Source organism: Thamnophis sirtalis, unplaced genomic scaffold (genome assembly GCF_051295495.1).
Source record: "Thamnophis sirtalis isolate CommonGarterSnake01/CBP01778 unplaced genomic scaffold, rThaSir2_p1.2 scaffold_15, whole genome shotgun sequence".
In the NCBI taxonomy this organism is placed as follows: domain Eukaryota; kingdom Metazoa; phylum Chordata; class Lepidosauria; order Squamata; family Natricidae; genus Thamnophis; species Thamnophis sirtalis.
Window position 1 is genome coordinate 20,365,844 of NW_028261395.1, and position 20,259 is coordinate 20,386,102.

Genomic DNA, 20,259 nt, shown 5'->3' on the forward strand with positions numbered 1-20,259 from the left:
AGTTAGAAGAGGTTCCACCAGTGGACCCGGAAAGCAGGCCACACCTACAGAAGAGGTTCCAAAAATGTTTGAAACCCATCACTGACACACACACACAGACAGACTCACACACAGACAGACTCACACAGAGAGAGAAAGAGAAAGAAAGGAAGAAAGAAATAAAAAAAAGAAAGAAAAAGAGAGAGAGATGAAAGAAAAAAAGGAAAAAGGGACAGAGAGACAAAAGGAAGGAGAGAGAGAGAGAGAGAGAGAGAGAGAGAGAGAGAAACACATGGTCGGCAAGCCACTCCCATCCGGTCACATGGGTGGCAAGCCACTCCCATAAAGGAGCCCACACCCACAGAGTAAGTTTGAAAATTTTTTGAAACCCACCACTGGGTAGAGGCAAGACCCCACTTAAACTATGAGTCCTGGCAGATACCCTGTTTGGGTACGGATCCTGTTCAGAGTTGCCCAGTGCTGGTGAGGAAGGTCAAAACCTGGCACCTTATCCGTTGCCATATATTTAGAGAGCCAGGAGTTTTACAAAGATGTCTGGCAGCCAACTGTTGTTAACTGCCAATTCTTTAATGTACTCTGGCTGTCAATTGTTGCTAATCATTTGGTTCACACTTCCATGCTATCCAGGGTGCGCAACGAGGAAGCGAACTAGCATCACACCCCACGTAAACCAAACAATACGAACCTAATGGCAATAATTGGCCTCCATGGATGTTAACGGGAATAGGTCACAAGTGTGATAATCAAGATCCAACTCACGTTTTAAGAAAAGCAAAGGAAGCTAAACAAATTCTTAATTAACAGCCATTAAAACAGCAGATAAAAAGGTGCTTGGGGAGTATCAATCCAGCAGATCTCCTTTATTCCAACACACACACACACACACACACACACACACACACACACACCAACAGTACGGTTGCAACAGGGTCTGGCGTCCTCCACATGAATGTACGGAGCGAGTGCATGCATCCTACCCTCCATCGACGCCTCCGTGATCCTCTGTGATGCTCCAGCTGCTCGGTGGAGCATCATGCAGGTGCTGTATGCACCATGCACATGCACAGAAGTGTCGAAGAGTTTAAAGTCAGGTAAGGATGACGGTCACACGAGTGGGCCCTCCAGAGCACCATACTGGAACGGTACCTGGTACTCCGGGCAGGCACCGGTACTCCTGTACCGGGGTGTACCACCTGCAACACTCTCTCTCACATACACACACTGCATGAATGCAATAAAAAGAAATATTCCTTCCAAAAACAATAAATAATGGTTTTGAAAAAAAATTATGCCATATTTTTCATGATTTCAAGACATTGTACCAAAATCAAGCAGCAGATAGAAGAGGCGCTCTTATGTGGGAACTCCTTGCAAAATACAAAGCAGATTTATTTACGTTTTCTTGCACAAAGATCATTCAAGCAGAAATTATCAGTTTGGGCAAAGATGGGAATTACTTCACCATCTTTCTCCAGGAAAAGATGTTGCTTTGCAGGAATGTCAATCCACCAGTTACTCCATTGGTGATTTTTTTTTTTCAAGATCCATCAGAGCCTAAAGAAAGAATTGCAATTTCTATCAAGCACGAAGGCAGAAATGGGTACGGAATCTGATATTCTGGTATGCTGGAGGATGTCAGGGGGAGATAACAACCGATTTGAATGCCTCCAACCTGGTTTGATTTATTGGCAGACTCTTGGATGACTGTTTAAAAGTATGAATGATTGAAAGGACAACTGGAGTTCCTTGCATGCAATCACCCTCTTCCCTCCCCACATATGATTAGGCCAAATTCCGACAAGCTACATTCCTTATCAAAGGCGGCAATGCTCCCTCTGCTAATGTCATTCCTGAGCTATGAGAAAATGTTTCCTGAGTTTGCAGGTAGCCTCACATTGGAAATTCCAGCGCAGCTTGTAAGATATCGGTGTTTTCTCTGATAAAAGGTCCATACTTTTGCCTTTGTGGAGAGTGCAGGAGGAACACATCATGCCCATCCATTCTTTTCCATCCCTCTTTTTTTTCTTGGCCATTGTTGTTTTCTTAATATGAAAACCTATTTTGGAAAGTAGCCTTTGCTAAGATGGTGCTTGTTAGGAATATGATTCTAACGGTTGGGTTGGCAATATATAAATCATGTAACAATGTTGTATTTGTTTCTTTAAACCATACTGTAAAATGTGATTGGATGCTGTTTTCCTCAATCGGCCATAAGAGGGAGCCAGAATGTCTGTTAGCTCTCTTTCTGTTCGTTAAATGCTGGGCTGATCTGATCTAAGTGCCGTGATCTATTGTAAGTTTTGCAACTGTTAGCAAACTTTGAATACTGGACTGATTATATGTTACTGGATTATGTTATTTGGATTATCCCTTAACTGAAAGACATTGATGACTGACTGACTTATCCGTGTATGACTTGGACTGTTTGATGGACTCTGATACCTCTATTTCCACAAAGGTAAAAGCCTATTTAAACTGCAGTGTCTCTGTATGCTGGTTTGTGTGTTCTCCAACACAACTCTCACAATGCTTCGCTGAACGTACTCGCTCTCCCAATGGGGAGTTTATCTAACAATGCTCTCCAGGTACTTTGGTTTACAAGTCCCATCACAGCCAGGATCTTGTGGGTGGCAAGGACAGGTCTAAATCACCCAAGTAAGGAGGGAATGCTGCATATTAACAGTAATTTCATGCATTTTTTTTTTGTATTACAATAAATACAACACAGTGAATATCAATTACATTAGACAGAAGGTTTAGGGAGATACGAAAACTGGACATCTGCTTGCCTTCCATTAGAAATTGTGTTTATATAAGTCTGTAAAACCATTTGTTTCCATTATTGGCCTAGAAAACATATTTTTTTGTTTATGCTCCAACTATCTTTGGCAAGAGAAAATAGTCTCTGGTATGGGCTTTGGTGCCTCCCAGATGGATACATAGTGTTCCCCCCCTTTTCAGGATGCTTTTAAAATTTGTTATGAACAGGAATGGGACAAGAAAGTTTCTATGGGTGTATTTGCACATTTGTTATGTCTGGTTTGGTGTTAATCATGGGTTTGGAAATGTTATCCCATGGCTGGTCTTAGTTGTCTGGTTCAGTTGTGGATCCATTTTGTGTTGTCAGATTGAAGAAATATATATATAGTGTGGATGGATAGATAGATAGATAGATAGATAGATAGATAGATAGATAGATAGATAGATAGATAGATAGATAGATAGATAGATAGAATGGAGTTTATGAACCAGAATTGTTCATGGCTGTATCAAGTTCACAATTCCAGCAATATTTAGGGAAAAAAGTGTTATGATAGATTGTTGGCCCCAGGATATAGATCAGACCAGTGGTGGGTTTCAAATTTTTTTAGAACGTCTTCTGTAGGTGTGGCCTGCTTTGTGGGAGCGGCTTGCCGGCCATGTGACTGAGTGGGCGTGGCCAACTTGTAAAATGTGGTGAAACTCACTTAACAATGCTCTTGCTTAGCAACCAAAATGTTGGCTCAGAAACTCTGGCATTTGAAGCATGCAAATCTTAAAGCTGTCAAGTTACAAGACCCTTGCACTCCTAACCCTTTAGAAAAAAAAACCCAGGGATGTTCAAACTTGACAGCTTTAAGACTTGTGGACTTCATTCCTCCTCTCGCTCTTCATCTTGATGATGTGCGGACGGGCGAGGGGAGGGAGCTGGAACCGGTTCTAAACGGCACTGTAGATTTGTGGAACCTCTTCTATAGAAGAGGTTAGAACTGGCAGGAACCCACCCCTGGATCAGAACAAACCAATTTACTTCATATTAAGACTAAAACTACTCCCTTTTTTTACAACCCTGTAATAATCCCTTGATTCAGGGAAGAATTGGAGCAATTGGACAGAGCCAAAGGTGGGATTCAGCTGATTTGGACCAGTTTGGGTGAACCGGTAGCTCCAACGATCAGTTGACCCTACCCACCTGCCCCCGCCCTGTCCTGTCCTTTATTTCCTGCTTTCTAGCTCATCCCTCCCCCCTCGCTGTTCTACTTATCGTTGCTGACTTGGAAGGTAAGCAGCTAAGCTTCTAAATGCTCCATTTTCAGCGCTGCATGCAAGCACTTTAAGCACACGCAAAGTCCATGTAAAGTGGACCGAACTGGTTGTTAAACCGACAGATCCCACCACTGGATGGAGATGAGCATTTACTAGCTGGATGTCCTTCCTGATGCCACATGTGCTCATAGCAGGTATTTTTTCTTTGTGCGCTAGGGGAGGAATATCTGCTGCTACTTAGGATAGAACTCTTAACTTTCCAAGTGGGAGGCATCTTCACCACTAAGCCACCAATATGAAGACTAAAACTACCTTTATTAAAATTGGCTCAAGTGACAGAATTTTGCAAGTTTGGTTATGGTTTACTTCTTCCTTCTTTATATTCCCTAATTGGAATTAGAGAGTAGTTTAAGATATTTTTGCATCCTTCCTTCCTAATTTGGACTTCAGAATCACTGATGATATTCAGTCGGTTCGGACTGGTTCAGGTGAACCAGTAGTGGTGACTTGCGGGTGAGGGTCTGCTGTGGCTCTGTTGTCCTATTTAGCCATGTTTTGTAAGCCACGTGCATGCCATGCTCGAGAGCAAAGTGCATGCATGGAAGGCTGCACACATGCACGGAAGCGAGCATGCATGCAAATTCAGTTTTGGTGTGTGGCGAACGGTGGTAAAATTATGTGAAACCCACCTCAATTCAGAATGCTTTCCTCTTTATTGTTTCGGTAACACATCTTCCCTTTTAGAAATTGTTCAGAATATTCGTAGCTTGGGTGGTAGATTTAGGCAGAGGTTTGTCCTCTGAGCTTGCTGCTTGGCCCCCAAATATTTCATTACCAAACTAGGCAACAGGGGAGCCAAGCATCAAGCTCTGTAGAGGTCTCCCCTTTCTCAATTCTCTCTACGCCATGTCAATAACCCAACAGGACAACTAGATGGTAACAAAGGATTACAAATGTATTTCTTTGCTGCCACCTGGAAGTCCTTACCTTCACTAACTCCAGAATTGACAGCAGCCTTCAATGATTCCCGAGGAAGTTTGGTCTATTGAATTTAGTCCCTACCAAGCCATTGTCTATACTGGTTTGCATAAACGTGTTGTGTGAACTCAGCTTGACCCAAACCAAAATAGATAGTCTTGCATACACTTCACCAATAATGTTTTCCCCCCCAGTAAATCATAGGCAAAACTCCATGTCTCAGCCCTGAATATGTGAATGCTGCTCATCTCAATCTTCTTCAACCCCACTGTCTTTAGCTTCCTCAGATCTCCTGGTTCACAGCCAATTGTGGTCCAGCTGTAGAGGTTTTGAGAGCTGTAGTTCACCCGGCTGCAGTGGACTGTGCCATCCAGCCTTAGGATGGTCATCAAATTCTTTTTCTTTCTCTAATAATTAAGCCTGCTGCAGTACAATGTAACCAATAACCATTCCCTATTTTTAAAACCATCTTATGTAAGAATTTGACCCTTGTTCTTTGTCTAACATCACCGAATAAAAAGAATATGGCAGGATTTTTTAAAAAATCTCTCTCCCCTCCACACATTACACACACAGTCATTATTCTTCATTTATACTTGAAATTTGATATAATTCCTGTTAATTTACATGGCCTCTCAGGCACTCTGTCTCAGTTTCGACTGGAATCTTTCAAGAGTCACTGGGTGGGTAAAAAACCCCTTGTTGATATTGGAAAGTGTTTGGGCCCAACACAAGAATTTAAATTTCTCCTACTGTAGCCATGCATTTCAGAAGTTCTTATAACAGCAATTTCCAGGTCATTTGTCGAGCAGGAATTCGAGAGGAACCATATGGTTTCTGATTATGCTGTGATTTTTATTTCAATAAATGGGGACTGGTGGGGATTAATTTTATTAAACAAGATTTAGAAATGTACAGACTTAACTGAAGCAAAATTGAAAGCATATAGACATTAATTTGCTTCCTGAAAATTGGAAAAACTAAACACGAAGAAGTAGCTATATTTATACAGACCAAGCATTGTAAGAGTGTTTCTCTATTTCATATTTTAAAAAGAAAAACCACTCGTGCATCACCAAAGGATTAATAGATAGTCTATCTAAAACTATAAAATCAAGTATAATTTAAGAACAGCAATAATGATCATAGAAATTAAGAGGTATAAAAAAAATTGAGTCAGCAAACACTGAAGAATACACTAGTCCAAAATCACTTTAGACAAGGCTTAAATCCCAGAGCAGCTGGTGTAATCCCTTCCTTCCTTCCTTCCTTCCTTCTTTCCTCCCTCTCTCCCTCCCTCCTTCTCATTCCCATCTCCTTCACTCCTCCCTCCCTCCCTCCCTTGCTATCAAACTGTAAAACAAGACCTCAGTTTAATAAATATGGAGAAAATCAGAAAATCAGGGAAGGGATCAGAATTCTGAATCTGATGTACTCTCTTTCCTTCCTCCATGTCTTGGCCTTGGACTTTCACTTGGCCTTGGACTTTCACAGGATCCTTTATAGTTGTCCATTCATTCTTGAAATTGAAGCCCACACATTTTAATGTTGCCAAGGTTGAAGACCACTGTGACAGAGAATGAGAATGACCACAAGAGGATGGGGATCCATCACAATACTATGCCTTCAGCTCCTAAACCCAAAGAGGTTGATTCTTCCCAACAGCAAGAAGGGCGCCCTTGGAAGCCTGAGAGGAAGAAGATGCCGTGTTATACATGTGACGTCAAGAGGCTCTGGTCTCACACCCTTTGTTGAGATTTTCCTCCCCCTTCTATACAGGCTCCAGAAAAAAGACCTAAATGAGCAGATTCTAGGAAAGGAAGTCTTCCAGTAGTAGAACTTCAGTAGCTCCTAAAAAGAGAAGAATATTTTAGGGCCACCAAATAAAAAAAAACATGCCTGTGGGAATTAATCGATTCAAAGCAAGACAGTGCAGTTGTTAAGACACACGTATCATATCAACCGTTTATTTATTCTCATTTTTCAAATAGAGAAAGAAAGACCTAGCTTGGCCATGACCATAAAAGGAGCTTCTGATAGAAAAGGAATTGAGCTCATCTCTAATCCTTTAAAGGCTCTGGATCAGAGGTGAAATTCAATTTTTTTTACTACGGGTTCTGTTGGCGTGGCTTGGTGGGCGTGGCAGGGGAAGGATACTGCAAAATTTCCATTCCCTCCCCACTCCCAGGGGAAGGATATTGCAAAATCCCCATGCCCTCCCTACTCCTGGGGGAAGGATACTGCAAAATCCCCATTCCCTCCCCACTCTGAGGCCTGGCAGAGGTAGTATTTGCCGGTTCTCCAAACTACTCAAAATTTCCGCTACCAGTTCTCCAAACTACTCAAAATTTCTGTTACCAGTTCTCCAAACTACTCAAAATTTCCACTACTGGTTCTCCAGAACCTGTCAGAACCTGCTGAATTTCACCCCTTAGCTGGATCACATCAGCTGCCCATCAATCTCTCTACATGTTGGTAGTGGAAAAACTTCAAAAGCTTCTTAATGCTCCTTTTAAGGTTTTCTTTGTATTTCCGCTGTGAGACTAAGTTGTGGTTCTGTTCCTTATTTCTGGAAAGCAGCTCCACTGAATGGAATTGGCATTGCATGTAGTAGACACACCCTTAACAACCTTTGTTTGGGTTTCCTAACCCTACTAGCCTATTGCATGATGTTATTCTTTCTTTGACTGATATTGTGCTGCCCTCTAGCGATTGCATTTCTCCTTTTATATTCTCTCGCAGAGTTCCATATAGACTTTTTTCTCCCACAGACTTCCGCTGAAAATTATTGACATGAAGGACCTTGAAACAATTGAAGCTGTGCTGAGTTCTACAGATGAAAAAAAACCCCTTCCTTCAAATTTGGTGCTACGTCCGGTGTTACTTCCATGCCACATATACATAACAGGAGAATTAGCCTGTGTGAGAAGTCCACACATTTCTATGCCCTGTCTATGATTTCTATGAGAAATTTATGCTTTCTTTTCTTTTCATTTCAAGGTTTTTTATTTTTTAATACAAATAGTGCATATTATAGGAACAAAGCATTGTCTGGGCCTTTTCTTTTACATCCTCTCATTTATATAGTGCATTGTACATCATAGTTGTGTTTTCACTTTCAGCCAAATTATTCTCTTCCATTATTTTTCATCTTTATAGTTATTTTTTCTTAATACATGAACAATATCTTCAAGTTACACCAAATTTTCATTTCTTATTTTTTCCATTGGTATATTTTGCTATAAACAGCATACTTCCTACAATTCAAGCATAGAGGGTCTTTCTTTCACATTTTTCTGCAATTAACAATATACTATAATTTCTTCATTTCTTAATTAGTTACATAACAATAGCAATCTTACTACTGTTCTCTTTAGTCTATTAATGTAACTCTTTTTCCTTTTCTTCCTCATTTAACCATTTTCTCTTGGGCTCTCAAAAATTCCACTTTTAATTGTTTTTCTTCTTTTCTCCCCCTTTTCCCTAACTTCTTCTTTGAGAAATTTATTATCTTTTGGAATCATAGATTGAAAAGAGACGAGAAGACATAGAATGAAAAGACAAAGAGTATGATGAGTATAATTGGATATGAATATTGAATGGTACCCATGTAAGGAAGATTAGAAATCCCTTTGGATTATATGTACATAAAAGTTAATTAAAAAAAGGAATCAACTTAGACACAGTTAAGGTTTTGATTATTAGGGGGAAAATGTTATGATACAGGATATAGTCAAATAAAGAAGGGATAAGAATAACAACGTATATATAGATATGGGTATAATATAAGGAAACTGGATGTAAACTTTAAACAGTGATCTTGGAAAGAAGGATTAGAAAACTTTGTTATTAAATATTATGGATGTTTAGCTAGAATAGGACATAAGGATTTAGTGTTAGTGGAGGATTTTAGAAATAGTAATCGGAAGGCCAGTATGTTGTTATGTATTAAATTTTGGTATATTTTATGATGGACGCTTAAACAATTATAGTCAAATGAAAATGGAGATATGAAGATGGTGACATGTATAAATATTTGAGTTAAAATGCTTGAGTTAATATGAATTATGTTTGTTGACTGTGGAAGAGATGCACGAAAGCCTCTTTGTAACCAACTGATACACTTTCTACAGCATGTAAAGAAGGATATTGTGTTTGTTTTAAATTAAAAATAAAAAAAATTTAAAAAAGAAAAGACAAAGAGAAATGAACCCCGTTGAATTCAATGGGTCTTTTTCTCTGGGAAAACAGATGTAGGTTTGGAGGCAATGATTTTACTTAAGAATATGCATCACAATTTTAATTATCAGTGATATTATAGTTTTATATGGACAATGTAGCTTCTTCTCTGGTAATATTGTAATGCTAACCAGAGCATACAAAACATTTGCTAGACCAATTCTTGAATACAGCTCATCTGTCTGGAACCCGCACTGTATATTATACATTAATACAATTGAGCGAGTCCGGAGATATTTCACGAAAAGAGTCCTCCGCTCCTCTGCTCGCAACAGAATACCTTATGCCACCAGGCTTGAAATTTTGGCCTTAGACAACTTAGAACTACGCCACTTTCAGTGGTTTCTTCCCCAAACCCCCACAACTTTAACCTTAGATTGTCTACTGTTGGCTTCACCCCATTCCTAAGAGGTCTGTAAGGGGCGTGCATAAGCGTACCAACGTGCCTACTGTCCCTATCCTACAACCCCATTTATTCGTATCCATTTCATGTATTCATAATCTTGTGTGTACTTGTATCTATTATCTTATACACACTTGACAAAACAAACAAATAAATAAAATAAATGTTTATATTAAGTCAGGTATTTCTGTTTGCAAAGGAATTAGAAACCCATGTGATTAGCTAGGAACTAATTAGTAATTAGTTGAAACTTACAAAGGAAGGCAAATATATGTGTTCCAGGATAAATTTTGCAAGATCCAATCTGGGTCAATCACCAGGACCAGAGGTTTAGTCTTCTGAGCTTTCGGATTCGTGCTGGAGCCCATCCTCAGGGAGCTTCTCTCTAGCAGTGTGTGTGCTTTGGGCTATTCGCTTGTGTGGTATATATATATGATGCCTTCCATCTGTCAGGGTTCCAAATAGCATTCTCAAACAAATACGAATCTGAGGCTTGGGCTTCCTCAAAACTCCAATTTATTAAGAGAGCCATGTTGGCACATCTGGGAAAACCCAAATCTGAAAGCCTCCAGGTTTTCCCACCCAGTTGAAAGTTCAAGACCCTGCCCACAACACCCACAAGCATATCACATGGTCCAATCTTTCATTACCACGAAGGAAGATTCCTCCCATACACATCTGTCCAGGCGCGGGGACAAAAGCAACCTTGACTTTTGGAGAAAGAATTATGGCTACATACCACTCAACTCTGTATAATCCCCTCTCCCATTCTCCCACAGTAGAAAGTGTGGCAGGCTTGCAATCCAAAAGGCAAAAAATAGCTTTCAGGCCTGACACCATCAACACACCAATCAATCAATTGCCAGGAGCCAAATAAATATGATGCATAAAATAGCCCAAAGGACATATTTCAGTAGAGAAGAGTTCACTGAGGATGGGCTCCAGCACAAGTCCAAAAGCTCAGAAGTCTAAACCTCTGGTTCAGGGGTGAAATTCAGCAGGTTTTGACAGGTTCTGGAGAACCGGTAGCGGAACTTTTGAGTAGTTCAGAGGACTGGCAAATATCACCTCTGGCTGGCCCCAGAGTGGGGAGGGAATGGAGATTTTGCAGTATCCTTCCCCTGCCACGCCCACCAAGCCGCAGAACCGGTAGTAAAAAAAAATGAATTTCACCATTGCTCTGATCCCAGTGACCGACTCAGATTGGATCTTGGTTAGGAACTAATCAAACATTGGGAGGAGACCTGTTGCAAAGAAGTGAAACTCTTACTTATTATGAAACTCTTACTTATTAAGACCCAAAATATTCATCAGAAGAATTCCACTTCAATGGATACTATGGGTCATTCAACTAATAGGGGTAAAAGCTAAAGAAGCCTTGAATGAAGCATCTGATGAAGTGAGTTGCAGATCACACAAGTATATGCTTTTTAATAATAATAAATTTTTAAAAAATGGGTCAGAAAAGGTGTAGTGTCCAAATTGGTTCAGGGTCTCCTGTTTGAACAGGGATTGGACTAGAAGACCTCCAAGGTCCCTTGTTATTCCATTATACCAGAGTCCTTCTAACCTCTGGCAACAAAGGACTATCATCTATCTTCCTACAATGTCACCTCAAGCCACTGTTCAATTATAACCCTTACTGGGTATGTCAGTCCTTTAGCTTAGCCTAACAGAGCAATCCAAGGGGCTATGGATTGATCACTGCTAGTCAGAATCCCTCATGCTAAAGTCTAGCACGGTATCCTACATTATGATCCTTCATGTTGTACATTTTGTACTAGGACTGTAGGAAATACCCATAATCAGGGGTGAAATTAACTTACCTTCACTACAGGTTCACAAATGTGAGTGAGTGTGAGCTTCTGCGCATGCGCAGAGCATCAAAAATGGGACGTGATGATGTCTGGGCGGGTGGCTGGAGCCTGCTATTGAGTGCACCTGCAAAGGTAAGTAGAACAGTGGGGGGCAGGGGGGAATCCGCTGTGCCATGTGATTTAGATTAGTTAGAAAGCAGGAAATCCAACGATTCTAGGTAATATACAGTAAATCACACATCACAGCTGATTGTCGGAAATACCAGTTTGCCTGAACTGGTAGCATTTTATAACTACCAGTTCAGGCAAACTAGTCTAAGCTGGTAGCATTTCACCTCTGCACGTAATAAATAAACTGCAGGACATACTCATTTTTCTCTGGGTTATCTTTAGAGTAACCAAATACATGAAATGGGGGTGAGGCAGTGGTGAATTTCAAATGTTTTACTACCGGTTCTGTGGGCATGGCTTGGTGGGGTGGCAGGGGAAGGATAAGGCAAAATCTCCATTCCCATCCATTCCAGGGGAAGGATACTGCAAAATCCCCTTCCCACCCCACCTTGGGGCCAGCCAGAGGTGGCATTTGCCGGTTCTCCGAGCTACTCAAAGTTTTTGCTACTGGTTCTCTGTCAGAACCTGTCAGAACCTGCTGGATTTCACCCCTGGGGAGGGAGGGATAAAGGAAAGGGGACAGCCACGCTTCTCCTTCAGTTTTCTCTACATGATGGATAGAAATACTGAGGCATAATGTAACTGTTTGATTCTGCCAAGATTTCTCTTCTGATGGTTCTTTCAGCTTTTTGCAAGGGCCAAATGAGAAGCACCTGCTTATAAACAGTGTAAGTAAAAGGGAGTTTTGCGAATTGCTCATTACATCAAGCCTCAAACTCCAGATAAGAATGTCTGCCATTAAACTGTAAGACAAAGCGAAAGGATTCAAGATTACAAAATAGGCATCCTTCATGTTTTTTGATTTTGTAGGTTTGAGCTTGAAAAAGAATGATTTAATTTCAGTGGCAGGTGTTTCGTTATAGGGAGGAATCTCTGGGTCAAAGGAGAGAGCTGATAGGGGCAAATCTAATTTTCCCAAGCTAAGATGTCCATCTCCAATCTTGCAACTTTAAACATAATTTTGTGTCCCAGTTTATTCTGAAAGCGGCAACCACCAATGTTATTTTAGCCTGGTGTTTCTCCAGTTTTGTTGTGGCCCGCTGGCAGCCAGCATAGCTGGCAGCAGAGTCAGACAGTGAAGAGGTTGGGGAGGAACATGGACCAGTCCTGGGGGTTGAGGAAAGCTCAGATGAGGGCTCTGCATCGGAAGCAGAGAGGGAGCTGGACAACAGTGAGGCAGAGGAACAGCTGGAGCCTGTTCCCAGTGCGCGCATGCGCAGAGCTGCCAAAAGACAAGAACAACTAAGAATGCAGAGTCGACTTGGGAATAAAGCTACACCTCGGAAGTGATTGGCCCCTCCCATAGGAAACAAAAGAGGAGCAAATGGGAAGGGGGCTTTTGCAGAAAACAATTTGTTCATTCAGTCGTATCAAGAGTGGAAAGTTCTGTTTGTGACTATAAGAGACTCTGTGCCAAGTGTTGCTTGCACTGCATTTGGCAACTAGTTATTTGGAAGCTCTCCAAACGAGATAAGGTTCGTGTTGATAAACATTCCTCTGAAAGACTGTTTGCTAATCCTTGCAGACTGTGGATGAAATGAATTCACAGTCATGTAAATAAAAGGGGTTTAGCCAGGACCAAGACTCTGATTCTTGCTGTTTAAGGAAACCTGGGTCAGAACAAGTTTTACCTCTTCTCAGGTTTTTGAAGGTGCTCAACATCTCTTCCTTGTCCTCACAATTTTGCTGTAGTAGCGGATGGGAAGCCCCGAAGACCCAATGAGATACACGTCAAAAAGGTAGGCCGTCCCTGCTTCCAGGCCCCGGATGGTTTCTGTAGTCACAGCTCGCTGCAGATTGAGATTGTGGAAGAATTTGCAGAGCACTTTTTCACTCTTCTGCCTTGACTCTGGCCCAGAGCACCTATCGGCCTTCCTGATGGCCACCCATGCCTGGTCCTCCTCAATCTCCTTCTTGTAGATACAATACTTGCTCAATTCCTGAGTTCCAAGCCAGGCGATGGTGACGGAATGGCAGCTCCTCAACTTGTTAAAGGATTTGATTTTTAAGCTCTCTGGGAGAGTTGGGAAGAAAGGCCGATGGGGGAGAGAGGACACCTGAACCTTCACGGATGCAGCTGATGTTTCAGCGGACCAGAGATGGACCAGGTAGGTGTCGCCCAACCTTCCTTTCAGGATGAATTGCCTCAAGCCAGCAAATCGCTCTGACATCAGGACTTCCCCGTCCTTGGATATTTCCACCTGGAGTTGCCCGCTGCAAGACTGGAAGGCAAATTGGACCTGTTTCTGCGTTGCCTGGTATAGCAAATTGTAAAAGGGATGTTTCCTCCCATCCAATCTCAACTGAATCACCTTCCCATCCTTCAGCTTGCCCACGTTGGGCTGGGGATTTTCCAGAGTGCGGGCAAAGGTTCCAGTATAAGCAGCACTGGTGTTGGTGAGGAAATTGACGGCAAAAACATCGAAGTAGTACTGAATGCCAGGAGTCAAGTGGGACACTGTGTAGGCATTGGTGAGTCCCACACAAACTGGTTTCACCTGGGCATTGCCACCTTTGTAACTCATGCTGACTTCGCTCTTGGATGGGCCTTTCGGTTCCCGAGACGTGAGGCTCTCTGTGGAAGGAGAGATCGCCAAAGAAGGAGGTCGTTTCACCCCTGAAGTTTGCGTTGCTGTTTCTGCAGCACAGAAAGTCTTGAAATTGTAGTTTTCGTTCACCAGGAGACAATAATGAATGGTACCTTGAGATGGCAGCAGGGCACTCGGACTCTGCTTCCAAGCCAGAGTTACTGTGGTGGGGCCAATCCCGATGACGTCAATGCGGGGATCCATCGGCAATTCTGGATAAAAGTGATCAGATTTGGGGTCTGTGGTCAAATAGGCTTTAATCTGGGTGTCTTTCTCAATGGAGAGGAATTCAAGCATGTAGACTGTGGAATGGTAAGATGCTCCTGTGTAAGTTTCCACCGAATTACCTTGATAACTAAAGAGAGTCTGCACCAACTTGCGGCCCTTCTGGAATCGGAGGACTTCCTGAGCATTCAAATTATCTGCCAATGAAACAGAAGACAGGTAAAGTTTTTAAAGTGAATGGAGATATGAAAAGCATACATTGACCAGTGAATACAATAGAGATACCTTGAGGAAGTCTACACTTCTTGTCTGCTTTGGTTCTGGGAATCTGGAAATAGATCCAGATCATATTTAAGTTGGGCTTGAAGTCTATGTGATTTTCCAGAGAGCCCAATGAAAGGGATTTCTATTGCTGCCTTCTGCCATTCTTTTTAAACTTTCTAGCCTAGGTTATTTCTTGGAGTCTCCCCTCCAAGTATTAACCAGGTCTGATCTGCTTAGCTTCCAGTCCCAGAAAGGATTTTGCTGGTGCGGAGACTTCAATATTATAGTTTTAATTAAAAAAAAAGAGGACTGTGAAAATATCTACAGACCCCTCATATACTGGACATAAATTGTTTCAATTTCCACCCTCAAAACCACGCTATAGAGCACTGCACACCAGAACCACAAGACACAAGGACAGTTTTCCACCCGAATGGCATCACTCTATTAAACAACTAATTCCCACAACAGTCAAATTATTTACTAAGACTGTATTGCTATTCTTCTTCTCATCCTTTCTAGTACCTATCTCTTCCCATTTATGACTATAACCATGTTGCTTGTATCTTTACAATTTATATTGTTTTATTTGTTTCCTATTATGATTTTGTTGCTTATTAGTAACCTATGACTATCACTAAGTGTTGTATCTTATGATTCTTGATGAATGTATTCCATTTTATTTTTCTTTATATACACTGAGAGCATCTTCACTAAAGACAAATTCCTTGGGTGTCCAGTCACACTTGGCCAATAAATAATTCAATTCAATTCTATTCTATTCTATTTATGGATAAAAATCTTGTTGGTTAATAGTTGGTACAAATCAGGTTCCAAATGAATCTAAGCCAGTCTTCCTTTCATACACTAACTAGAGCTCTCTGTTAAGAGAAAGAGGAATGGAAGAAGGAAAAGGAGAGAGAGAGAGAAAGAGAGAGGGAGGGAGGGGAGGGAGGGCGGGAGAGAGATGTTGATTGATTCAACTTGTCTCTTGCTTACCAGAAATCGTTTTCCCAAAATGGTCTTCCGATGTCTTAGGGACTCGTATACTCCACTCAATGGGGATGTCACATGGGGTTACTCTCACTGTAAAGAATGCAGAGGTTTTGCTTTCTTTTAGAACAAAATAGCACCTGGAAATGAATGGATGTTGTGTTCATTTTACATCACAGAAAGGGGGGGGGGAGAGACCAAACAAACTTAACATAAACAATAGAGTCAGAGGTTGATGGAATTATTTAGGTAAAATAATTCCCGTGAATATTTTATTTTAGAAATAGCATGTTTACAAGCAAGTTTGATCAATCTCAAAAGGAATCAAAGCATCTTCCTATAAATGTGGGAAGGCCAGAAGTCCTTGGTTTTGGAAAACCTTCTCCGAGGTCCATGTTAAAAGACATCATTGCTGAAGTTGTTCCTCTCAACAGAGTTGGGGAACCTGAGGGATGTCATAAAACAAACCCTTGGACAGAAGACTTTAATCTCAAACCCATAAACAAAAATCATTCTGTAGAAGAAGGTCACTGTGGAATCTACCCAAAATGGAAAGGAAAGGATGGGCTCCTCACCTTTGAGGCATCCCTTGGGAGAGAGAGATTGTCGTTTCCTTGCCCTCTGCAAGCATCAACATGGGATAGAAACGGAACATCTCATTCTTCAGGTTTTGCTGTAAACCAACAGCCATGATTAAAGGATGGCTGTAGCACATGGCCAGAAGAAACCAGCAAGGCAGACCCATCTGTGGTCCAGGCATCTTCTGTGCTGCCGACCTGGGAGATAATAAGACACTGAATGGGCTTTCTTAAATGTAATGGATTGTTAATCAGCAGTTCAAGCACTACAGAAGACAAACGGATTGGTTAGACATCTCACTTGTGTTAGACAGCTACTAGGGTCCTGCGAAAATTTGATGTAACTTGGAAATCCATCTAGAATAAAGGTAAAGGTTCCCCTCATACATATGTGCTAGTTGTTCTTGACTCTAGGGGGGATTGCTCATTTCCATTTCAAAGCCGAAGAGCCAGCACTGTCCAAAGACGTCTCCATGGTCATGTGGCCGGCATGACTAAATGCTGAAGGCTCACGGAACTCTGTTACCTTCCCACCAAAGGTGGTTCCTATTTTTCTACTTGCATTTTTCCATGCTTTCGAACTGTTAGAGTGGCAGGAGCTGGGACAAGTAATGGGAGCTGACTCTGTTACGCGGCACTAGAGATTTGAACCGCCAAACTGCTGACCTTTCTGATCGACAAGCTCAGTGTCTTAGTCACTGAGCCACCCTTCCATCTAGAATAAAAGTTGTCACTTTCCTTGATCAGCAGGTAGGATATCCAGTGGTTTTAGACTGCAAATGCACCGGTGGAAAGACTAAAGAAGAGGCGGAGGAACAAAATCTATGAGAATCAGAAGTGCATCATCTGTGACCAGCTGCTTGGAAACTAGCCACAGGCACTGTTCTTCCCTTCTCCCTTTTCCCTTGTTTCTTCAGTGGATCCTCCAGGAAAGAAAATTACTGGTTCTACAATCATGTCGTTTCCCTCCAATGGCAGTGCAAATTCAGTGGAGGGATTCAGTCAGTTTGCACCACTTTGGGAGAACCGGTTGTTAAATTTCTGAGCAGTTTGGTGAACTGGTTGTTGGAAGAAATCATTAGGGCAGAGAATCGGTTGTTAGGTTATTTGACTCCCACCACTGTGCAAATTCCTTTCGTGTGCTGACACATTTGTTACCTACACTTTAAGAACACTTGTTATATGAGTCACTTGGTCGTTTGGAAAGAATATTATTTTAAATGTCAGGAAAAGAAGAAAAAGAAGAGAAGCATGCCAATGAGAAAGACCAAGGATTGAAACTCCAAGGACACTGTAGCTATTTTCTGCAGGCAGAGGGTGCTCTTAAAACAGCTGGGGGAGCAGCTCCTTAAGCTGATCTACACAGTAAAGAAATAATTTTCCTTTAAAAAAATCTGGTTTGCAAGCCATCAAAGGGAATGCATAAAACTGCAAAAATATTAGAACCAGAAACTCACTTTTGAAATTGTATTTAAAAACAAAAAATTATCAGCAATATCAGTGATGTTCCATAATACTTTTAAATTAAACTCTAAGAGTTGATTCCGTATTGTAGTGTACAGATATTCTTTTAGCTTTTAAATGAGAAAAATTCGGTTTGAGCAGGTGAAATAAATAAGTCATAAAATACGAAAAATGTTTTCACCAACTGATTTCTGCAGCATATACAAACCCTTTATAATAGTATTCAGAATATATATTGAAATGGCTTTCCCCCCGCAGTTTCCTAGATTGCGTTCTCTTATGACAGAAATGCCTGAACCTTTTTATACAGTAATTAAACCAGGAGTTTGTATGGGTGCTGCCATCCGAAAGTAATATATTGAAAAGTCTGAGAAAGACAGATCTCCTAGACGTACCAAAGGAGTAAAGGGAACAGATTTATCCTAGACAAATATGGTTAAACAAATCCCTCTTAACAATCTTAAAAGATACAAGGAAGAGTTGGTAGGATAGGCGACAGGCTGTTTTATTTCTCTTACCTTGAGCCAGATGTTCACAGGTAATTCGGGGCAAAGATTCGGAATGACAGCTGCTGAGCTGGACTTTTGGAGAGCTTTGCTGGCAGATGCAAAAGCATCACCGAGACACATATTCAGCTGGGCAAAACTGACCTTCCTCAGAGATTTCAAAGCAGGAGGATTCCTTGAGAGGAGAAAGGATTCTTGAGGGCTTTTGTTTCTTCTGGAGGTGTGAAGATCTTGGAAAGGAGGTGTTCTTCCCAGGGTTCCTGCAGGGAAGTTGCAGCCCTGATTTCCTGAAAGTGAGGACAGGTCCTCTGCAGAGGGAGGAGAGGGCTGAGAAGGAGGCCAGACCTCAGGGTGGCTGCTTAAAGAGGGTCTTTGGTAGAAACAGGGAAGAGGGTCTGTTGGTAGATGTGTTCACTTAACCCTTTCATAGGGTCAGCTTCCCTAAAGTTGTCTCTTCTCCTCCCTACACCGTCTAGGGGATTGGATGGAGTTGACCTACTTCCAGAAATATGTTCAGCCAGAATAGAGTCAAGGCAAAATGTCTCTGGTAGAACTGAGCTTTCAGTCTTTGCAATAAAATATCTTTACATAAAAGGTTCCCCACCACCCAATATTTCTGTAGGTGCAGTGTTTTGATTTTTCTAGCCCATACTTTAAAGCGTGACCCAACAAATGCGTGCACGACAAAAGCGTGCCGACAAAACTGCAGTGCTAAAACCGCGACATCATCAATGCGCCGACAACAGCGCACCGACAGAAGCGCGATTTAAGCTAAGGTAAGGGTTAGGGTCAGGTTTAGGGTTAGGGTTAGGTTTAGGGTTAGGTTTAGAGCGCGCTTCTGTCGACGCGCTGTTGTCGGCGCGCTTCAGCACTCATTCGTCGGTGCGGTTTAGAACTCACGGTTTTGTCACTGCGGTTTCGTCGGGTGCGCTTTTGTCGGTCGCCCTTTTGTCGGTGAACCATTTTAAAGACCTTAAGTAAGGTAGCTCATACCTTCAAGCCTTAGTAAGACCACATTTGGAATACCACATCCAGTTCTGGTCATCACAATACCAAAAAGATGTTGTGAACTCTGGAAAGAGTTGCAAAGAAGAGAAACAAAAATGATTAGGGGGCTGGAGGCTAAAAGGCGTGAAGAATGGTTACAAGAATCTAGTCTAATGAAAAGAATGATAAGGATGACATGATGGCAGTTTTCCAATATTTGAGAGGCTCCTACAAAGATTGGGGGGGGGGGTCAAACTATTTTCCAAAGACAAGACAAGAAATAATGGATGGAAACTAATCCAGGACAGAAGCAAGCTAGTACTAAGAGAAATTCCTAACAATGAGAGCAATCGATCAGTCAAAAGGCTTGCCTTCAGAAGTTGTCAGTGTTACATCATTGAAAGTTTTCAAAAAGACACTGGGCAACGACTTGTCTGAAATGGTCTATGGCAGTGATGGCTAACCTTTTTCTAAAGGTGTGCTAAAACTGTGTGTGTGCGTGCCATTGCACATGTGTGTGTGCGTGAGCAATCTCCCTCCACTGTGCACGGGCGAGCGACCCCCCCCCCCACATGAGAGGGGGATTTCCCCCCAGAGGCTTTTTTGAAGTCTGGGAAGAGTGAAAAATGGCCCAGCAGCCCAGCTGGAAATTCGGGAACAAACTTCCGGTTTGCCTGTTGGGCCGTTTCTCACCCTCCCCAGGCTTGAGGAAAGCCTCCAGAGCCTGGGGAAGGTGAAAAACAATCCCAACGGGACAAATAGAAGTTTGTTCCCAAACTTCCGGTTGGGCCATTGAGCCTGTTTTTCGCCCTCTCTAGGCTCTGGAGGTTTTCCTGAAGCCCGGGGAGGGTGAAAACTGCCTCCCCCAGCCATCTGGAAGGCCGAAAATCAGCTGGGGGCTGTCATGCCGGCAAATATGGCTCCGCGTGCCATAGGTTGCCATCACAGATATATGGTTTCCTGCTCAAGCAGGAGGTTGGGCTAGAGGACCACCAAGTCCCAACTCTAACTCTATTATTG

General features: G+C 42.0%; 1 protein-coding gene across 1 annotated transcript; it reads right to left on the minus strand.

The window, feature by feature from the left end:
- Window positions 1–6,390: 6,390 nt before the first annotated feature.
- Window positions 6,391–18,701, minus strand: LOC106549583 (protein NDNF-like). Its single transcript, XM_087702199.1, has 5 exons — window positions 18,265–18,701; window positions 16,280–16,480; window positions 15,711–15,844; window positions 13,266–14,644; window positions 6,391–6,855 (listed from the first exon to the last, which is right to left on the minus strand). The coding sequence occupies exons 2-4, from the start codon at window positions 16,462–16,464 to the stop codon at window positions 13,290–13,292; spliced, it is 1,674 nt and encodes a 557-aa protein (XP_087558325.1). The 5' UTR covers window positions 16,465–16,480; window positions 18,265–18,701; the 3' UTR covers window positions 6,391–6,855; window positions 13,266–13,289.
- Window positions 18,702–20,259: the final 1,558 nt, after the last annotated feature.

Coding starts and splice junctions, on each gene's coding strand:
- LOC106549583 (XM_087702199.1), bottom strand. CDS start 16,464: ATGCCTGGACCACAGATGGGTCTGCCTTGCTGGTTTCTTCTGGCCATG. Junction 15,845..16,279: donor TCCCAAGGGATGCCTCAAAG/GTGAGGAGCCCA, acceptor ATTCATTTCCAG/GTGCTATTTTGTTCTAAAAG. Junction 14,645..15,710: donor TTTTGGGAAAACGATTTCTG/GTAAGCAAGAGA, acceptor TTTCATTGGCAG/ATAATTTGAATGCTCAGGAA.